The sequence below is a fragment of the Eimeria necatrix genome, genomic scaffold (genome assembly GCF_000499385.1).
Source record: "Eimeria necatrix Houghton genomic scaffold, Enh_scaff181, whole genome shotgun sequence".
NCBI lineage: Eukaryota > Apicomplexa > Conoidasida > Eucoccidiorida > Eimeriidae > Eimeria > Eimeria necatrix.
Window position 1 is genome coordinate 37,501 of NW_013652471.1, and position 7,500 is coordinate 45,000.

Sequence of the window (7,500 nt, forward strand, 5' to 3'; positions counted from 1 at the left end):
ACAGAGCCAGAGACCCTTCGCCTCCAGCAGCAGCAGCAGCAGCAGCAGCAGCAGCAGCAGCAGCAGCAGCAGCAGCAGCAGGGAGGGGGGGAGCAAGGGTCTGCTGCGCTGGAAACGCCCACCAGCTGCGACATTAGTCGAGTGCTGGCGAGCGTTTTGGGGGTTTTGCGGTCTTTGCTGTCTCGGGGGGAGCAGCCAATTAGGGTTTAGGGTTTAGGGTTTAGGGTTTAGGGTTTGGGGCTAGGGCTTGGGCTTTGGGGCGCCGCAGCAGCGAGCGCGGCCGCAGCAAAGAGCTGCAGCAACAGCAGCTGCAGCAGAGCAGCAGCAGCTGCGGGGAGCCGCAGCAGCAACAGACACAGCAGACACAAAAAGGAAGAAGCAGCAGCAAAAGGAGAAAAGCAAAGACACAAAGAAAGAGAAATAAAATAAATTAAAAGTAAATTAAAAATAAATTAAAAATAAATTAAAATTAAATTAAAGAAAAGGATAAATAAAGAGCCCTTTTAGCTTCAGCAGCAAAACTTAGCCAGCAGCAAATCATTGTACAGACTCCGAGCCTGTCCCGGCGCCGCACCACACAGCGCAGCAGCAGCAGCAGCAGCAGCAGCAGCAGCAGCAGCAGCAGCAGCAGCAGCAGCAGCAGCAGCAAGGCTGATAGCAGCGAAAGCAGCAACAGCAAACGTGAAGCGGGTGCGCAGCAGCGCTAGCAACGAGCTCGCCGCAGCTAGCCATAGCTAGCCACAGCTAGCCACAGCTAGCCACAGCTAGCCACAGCTAGCCACAGATAAATAAATAATAAATAATAAATAATAAATAAATAGCCTTTAATGTAAAAATAGTAAATAAATAAATAAATAAATATTTAGGCTTATTTGAGAAGCCCTCAAACTAGCTGCTGCTAGCTGCAGCAAACCTGCTGCAGCCAGCTGCTGCAGCAGTGGCTCTTCGCGCGGCCTTCCCGCTGTTTGTGCGCACAGCTGCTGGCTAGCTAGCTAGCCAGCTAGCTAGCTAGCTAGCCAGCTATCTAGCTAGCTATCCAGCTAGCTAGCTAGCTATCCAGCTAGCTAGCCAGCTAGCTAGCTGGCCAGTTAGCTAGCTAGCTGCCCTAGTTAGCTACGGCCACTCAGCTACACAGAAAGCCGTTCGTGCAAAGCGAGCAGCAGCTCCTGCAGCAGCAGCAGCAGGACTGACTGCTGCGCTGCAGCAGCAGCAGCAGCAGCAGCTAGCTCTCGCGACTCCTTTGCATCTATAGCTAGCTGCAGCTTCTGCTGCAGCTAGCCACCGCCAAATCAGGGGCCCCCAAGCCTGAGGCCCCGCAGCAGGGGCCCCTGGGGGCCCCCCAGCAGCAGCACAGACTCGAGGGGCCCCCAGCAGCAAGTGGGGCCCCTCAAGACGAAACGAAGTATAACTGAGACGAGAATCTTGGCTAGCCAGCGGCACAGCACAGCAGCAGCAGCAGCAGCAGCTGCTGCTGCTGCTGCTGCTGCTGCTGGTTCTGGCTACGCATGCTGCTGCATGCAAGCAGCCAATAAGCTCGAGTTGAGGCAGCGGGCGGAGCCCCACAGACCGGCCCAGCTAGCCAGGGCCCAGGGCCTGGCTAGCTCAGCTAGCTATGGCTTATGCTAGCCGCTGCAGCAACACAGGGGGCCCCTCACTGCTGCTGCTGCTGCTGCTGCTGCTGCTGCCAGTTCTCATACGGGGGGAGCGGGGAGCGACCTGGCACACAGCAGCAACGGCAGCGGCAGCGGCAGTACCGCAGGAGCAACAGCAGCAGCAGCAGCAATGACAGCAGCAGCAGCAGCAGCAGTTACGGCAGCAGCTCCAGCAGCAGCAGTAGCAGCTGCAGCAGCAGAAAGAGCAGCAAACACAGCGGCAGCTGCGCTAGCTGCAACAGCAGCAGCGATTCTTCAGCGGGGAACCAGGAGAGCAGCAGCAGCAGCAGCAGCAGCCATGCCAGTAAATGCTTGAAACAGTCATACAGGAGGAACAAAAGAATTAATGGAACAAATTGCTGAGATCCTCAGCACTGCTGGTCTTGCTGCTGCTGCTGCTGCTGCTGCTGCTGCTGCTGCCTCCGCGGGGGGTGGTTGTCCTTGTGCAGTGTCTGTGGTGGGGCCCCCTCTTGCTGCTGCTGCTGCTGCTGCTGCTCCAACTAATGTGAAGTGTCCCTTTAATTGCTTTTTTCTTTATTTTTTTGCTGCTTCTGGATGACTGTGTTTTCCCTTCCCTCGTCGGTTGCTGCAGCAGCCCTCGGATCGCCCGCCAATCGCAGCAGCAGCAGCAGCAGCAGCAGCAGCTGCAGCAGACGAAGCAGCAGCAGCAGCACCTTCGGCTGCAGCAGCAAATCTGCTGTCCTCGCCACAATGCAGAGTCCGTAGCAGGAGGTGCTGCTGCTACCGTAACGCCCCAATATGCTGCTGCTGCAGCGGCGCGAGGGGGGCGCAAGTGCAGCGGAGCTGCCAGGCACTGCAGCAGCAGCAGCAGCAGCAGCAACAGCAGCTCAAAGAGCAGCAGCAGACACAGGCTACTTCCCCTGTCCCCTGGAAGACACAGTCTTGACCCCCCTTATACTGGGCGGCGAAGACGGATCCCTGCAGGGTAACTGCAGCAGCAGCAGCAGCAGCAGCAGAGCATGTACCAGCAGCAGCAGCAAATGCTCCTGCTGCAGCAGGACGAGCTGCAGAGGCAGCGCAGGGCCCCACCTGTTGTCGGCTCGCTGCTGTGCAGCAGCAGCAAACCTGCGTACAGAATCCGAAGCAGCAGAGCCGACAGCAGCAGCAGCAGCAGCAGCAGCAGCAGATTCGTTTCGTCTGCCCCCAGATGTTATTCAGCCAGGATGTGCAGCAGATACAGCGGGGGAGGCTCGTGCCACAGCAGCTACAGCAGCAGCAGCAGCAGCAGCAGCAGCAGGAGCACTCCCAGCAGCAGAAGCAGCAGCAGCAGCAGAAGCGGCAGCAGCAGCTAGCTGCTTGCCAGATGTTGCGCTATGCGACGTTGCATGTGTGAAGCAGACGCTAAGGGCAGTAGCAGCACGCCGTGTCCACGCAGCAGCAGCAGCAGCAGCAGCAGCAGCAACTGCTGCTGCTGCTGCTGCAAGTTGTGGGCGACATATGCCATCTGCGGCAGCCGCAGCAGCAGAAGCCGCAGCAGCAGAAGCAGCAGCAGCGGACGCTGCACTCTTTGCTGCACAGCGGCGCTGCTTGCTGCAGCAGCAGACACAAGCTGGCCCGTTGCTGCTGCAGCAGCAGCAGCTGTATGCCTGTGGCCGCGAAGCTGCAGCAAGCATTCAGCTGTACGTACACCTCAAACGTGCTGCAGTGGTAGCCGGCGGAGTGGTTATTAAGACAGTCCCCACAGCTTACTCTCCTCTTGCTGCTGTTCTCGCTCCTGCTGCTGCTCGCGACTGTGTGGTTGAGAGCTTCAGCCTCAGCAGCAGCAGCAGCAGCAGCGCAGCAGCAACAGCTGCTGCTGCTGCAGCGGAGCAGCTAACTGTAGGCATCCCTGCTGCAGCTTCTCAGATATGGGTCACTGCTGCAGCACGAGGGGTCTCGTTTGTGCCCCCGCACTCAAACCCCGCGCAGCAGCAGTGGCAGCAGCAGCAGCAGCAGCAAATGCTCAATCAGCAAGAGCAGCAGCAGCAGCAGCAGCAGCAGCAGCAGCAGCAAGTAGTGCGCGCAGATAGCACGCCGCTGCTGTTCTCGGTCACTGCTCGGGGAGGCGGCAGCGCTAGGCCTGTGCTGTTTCGCTGCTGCAGCAGCTGCGTATACGGCAGCAGCAGCAGCAGCAGCAGCAGCAGCAGCAACTTGTGCTGCTGCTGCTATGGAGCCGCGAAGGCTTCCTCTTTTGTGACCTTCACTCATGACAGGGACAGCAGCAGCAGCAGCAGCAGCAGCAGCAGCAGCAGGAGTGGCATTGTAGTTTTGGGGATGATATCTGAGCTTCCTCTTGCTGTTGCACTTGCTGCGGAGACGCAGCGTCTGCTGCTGCTGCTGCTGGTGCCTCTCGACGAAGAGGAAGAGCTGGGGAAGCAGCAGCAGCAGCAGCAGCAGCAGCAGCAGCAGCAGGACCCGGAGCCTGCGCCGCTGTACGAGCTGCAGCAGCTTGCTTCCTTCGCGTGCGGGTCTGCAGAAGGGCCAGCTGCAGAGACTGCGTCTGCTGCAGCAACAGCAGCAGCAGCACGAGGTGCTGCTGCTGCTGCAGTTCCCGTGGCACTGCAGCAGCAAGGCTGCAGGCCTGCTTCGCCGCCAGCGCTTTTGCTGCTGCCGTGGGGAAGCCCTTTTGCTGTTGAAGAGCGGCTGCGTGTGCTGGTGCACCTGGAGGAGCGTCTGCTGCTGCTGCTGCTGCCGGTCCCAGCCTGCAGCACCTGCTGCAGCAGCAGCAGCAGCAGCAGCAGCAGCAGGGACGCAGTCGCGTTTCCAAACGTTATCGCCTTCTGCTGCCTCAAGGAAGCAGCAGAAACTGCAGCAGCAGCAGCCTCGCTGCCAGTCTCTGACGCCACAGCCCGCAGCGGCAGAGTAGATGGGGCTTCCTTTCTTTCTGTGCGTCTCCCCGTGCTGCAGCAGCAGCAGCAGCAGCAGCAGCAGCAGCAGGCGGGGAGCCGGGGCCGAGGGAGCTGCGGGAGCTGCTGCTGCTTCCCGCTGCTGCAGCACGAGCTGCCGCAGCACTGGGTGGCCCTTCATTTAGACGGGGCCCTGCGGCTGTACTGTGGGGATTTGCTGCTGCAGCAGCTGCTGCTGCTGCACCCCGAGGCTGCTTTGCTGCAGGCTGCTGCTCCCGTAGCTGTCTCAGCTCTGTCGGCGAATACCTTTCGAGTTACCTTGCTGCTCAAGCAGCAACAGCAGCAGCAGCAGCAGCAGCAGCAACTGCAGCAGCAGCAGCAGCAACTGCAGCAGCAGCAGCAGGAACAGCAGCAGCTGAGCCGTCTCAAGAGCTTCCGCTGCAGCGTCAGGCTGCTGCAGAGCAGCTGGCTGCTGCGGGCCTGCGTCCGCGCGCTTGCGGCGCTGCTGCAGCCAGCAGCAGCAAGAGTTTTGCTGCCTGCAGTCTTCCGCTGCTGTCAGTCGCCGGCCTCCCTCTCGCTGCAGCAGCAGCAGCAGCAGCAGCAGCAGCAGCAGCAGCAGCAGCAAGAAGCCTTTGCTCCAGCGGACACAGGAGAGTTCCCCAGTGTCGCCGCTCTTGAGTGGAGTGCTTTTTGCCAGCTTTTGTGTTATGAGTTCTTTTCCATCTGCAGGACCAGCAGCAGCAGCAGCAGCAACAGCAGCAGCAGCAGCAGCTGCAGCAGTGAGCACGTTGCCGTTGCAGCAGCAGGCGCTCGCCTGCTGCAGCTGCAAGCGGCAGTGCCGCCGCAGGGAGAAAACTTGCCTCCGGAACAGCAGCAGCAGTGTGCTGCAGCAACACCAAGCCGAGCAGCAGCAGCAGCAGCTGCTGCTGCTGTCGCTTCTCGACTGAAGCGGCGCCGCGGGCCGCTGCAGCAGCAAGGCGACAGGCGCTGCAGCAGAGAAGGCTCAAGCAGGTGCAGCAGCGGCAGCTCAGCAGCAGCAGCAGCAACTGCTGCAGCACTAAGCTCCCTCGAAGCTGAGGGCCTGGGCCCTCTTGCTGCAATTATTTGCAGCGCACAAGAAGTGCTTGAGCAGCAGCAGCAGCAGCAGCAGCAGCAGCAGCAGCAGCAGCTCGGAGCATGCATGGACGACTGTGGTGCTTCAGGGGTGCCGCCTTGTGCTGCGCCGTTGCCAGCAGCAGCAGCAGCTGCTGCTGCTGCTTCTGCTGCTGATGGCAGCTGCAGCTGCAGTGACGGCGAGCTGCTGCAGCTGGGGCTGAAGCAGCAGCTACCCTGCATATTTCTCGTGCTGCATTTGCTGCTGGAGGATTTGCTGCTGCGGCAGGTGTCTGTACACCTGGAGGTGCAGAAGCTCGTGCTGCTGCTGCACACTTTGGCCCGGCTGCTGCAGCTGCCTCTGTTTGCAAGCTACTATCAGTGCTGCTTTCCCTCTCCGCTGGAGCAGCAAGTCAGCAGCAGCAGCAGCAGCAGCAGCAGCAGCAGCAGCAGCGACACCAGCTACAGCAAGTGGCAGGGCTGCTGCAGTGAACGCTGCAAGCGCCGCTATGCAGCTGCTGCTGCTGCTGCTGCACGGGGAGATGTGCAGCTTAGCGTTACTGAGGCTGCTGCGGCTGCTGCTGCTGCTGCACAGTGCAGCTGCAGCAGCTGCGAGCCGCCCCTGCTGCTGTGGCTGCGGCAGCTGCAGGAAGTGCCGTCTGCCATTGGGCTGCTGCAGGAACTAGCAGCAGGGAGGAGTCTTCCGCAGCAGCAGCAGCAGCAGCAGCAGCAGACGTCCCTTGCTGCTGCAGCGCTGCAGCGGCTGTCCAGGAAGCAGAAGGTGCTAACAGAGTCCCTTGGTCTGCAGCAGCTGCCGCTGGCGGTTCCTGGTTGCTCCAGCAGCAAAGACAGCAGCAGCAGCAGCAGCTGCAGCTGCTGCAGCAGCAGCTGCTGCTGCAGCACCACCAGCACTAGCGGCTCCACACTCGAGCTCTCAACGCAGAATTTGATGGTCATCGATACGCCGCAGCAACGGCATCCACAGCAGCAGCAGCAGCAGCAGCAGCAGCAGCAGCAGCAGCGCCGTCGCGCCATTGTTTATCCTTCTCTGCTGCTGCCGCTAACGCGATTTGCTGCTGCTGCAGTAGCGGCGGCGTCTGGGGCGGAAGTGCAGCAGCTTTTTCCTGCTGCAGTAGACCCGCAATGGCCGGAGCGCTGCTGTGCTTCTGAGCAGAAGCAGCAGCAGCAGCAGCAGCAGCAGCAGCACGGACAGCAGCAGCCAGGCAGTGCGCCGTGGCAGGTCCTGAGGCTCAGCAGCAAAGCAGGCCTCGACAACGGGCTGCTGCAGCAGCTGGCGCTGCCGCTGCGGCTGTGGCTGTGTCAGGTGTACAGACAGCTGGGGCCCTGCGAGCATTTGCTGCAGCGGGGGCTGCCGCAGCAGCAGCTGCTGCTGCTGCGGAGGCCCGACGTGGCAGCAAACCGCATGCTGCTGCGCGCATTGCAGCGGCGCGGCGCTCTTACGTGCAGCAGGAGCAGCAGCGGCTGCTGCTGCAGCAGCTGCAGCAGAAGCAGCAGCAGCAGCAGCGGGGAGGACGGGGAGTTGGCAGCGGGGGAGGTGCTGGCGCGTGTTGTTGTTGCCTCATCGTATTGCGGTTTACCTGCTGCTGCTGCTGGAGCGCCGCAAGGCAGCAGCAGCAGCAGCAGCAGGGGCAGCAGCAGCAGCGATATGAGCATTCAGTACTCGCAGCAGCAGCAGCACGAAGGCGAGCAGCAGCAGCGCAGCAGCAGGAGCGGCAGCTCGAAGGACTTGGCCGAGCGACTGCTGAACAGTTCGGCCCCCTGCACCGTCCGGGTGCTGCTGGAGTCTGCTGCTGCTGCTGCTGCTGCACTGCCCGAAGACCTGCTGCGGCTGCGGCAGCAGCAAGTGCTGCAGCGGCGGCTGTCGCTGCCGCTGGGCTGGGGCGCCCTGA

At 61.2% G+C, this 7,500-nt stretch overlaps 2 protein-coding genes across 2 annotated transcripts in view; both read left to right on the plus strand.

Annotated features, from left to right (window-relative positions):
- The window catches only part of ENH_00023180 (hypothetical protein), a gene marked incomplete at both ends in the record, with an annotated part of 3,618 nt that extends 3,408 nt beyond the window's left edge, over positions 1-210 (plus strand). The window contains one exon of the mRNA XM_013579654.1: positions 1-210. This exon is cut by the window's left edge and continues 3,408 nt beyond it. Within this exon, the coding sequence (XP_013435108.1) occupies positions 1-210 (210 nt within the window).
- Positions 211-2,411: 2,201 nt separating this feature from the next.
- ENH_00023190 (hypothetical protein) overlaps positions 2,412-7,500 on the plus strand; it is a gene marked incomplete at both ends in the record, with an annotated part of 7,038 nt that continues 1,949 nt past the window's right edge. Inside the window, one exon of the mRNA XM_013579655.1 lies at positions 2,412-7,500. This exon is cut by the window's right edge and continues 1,949 nt beyond it. Coding sequence (XP_013435109.1) covers positions 2,412-7,500 — 5,089 coding nt within the window.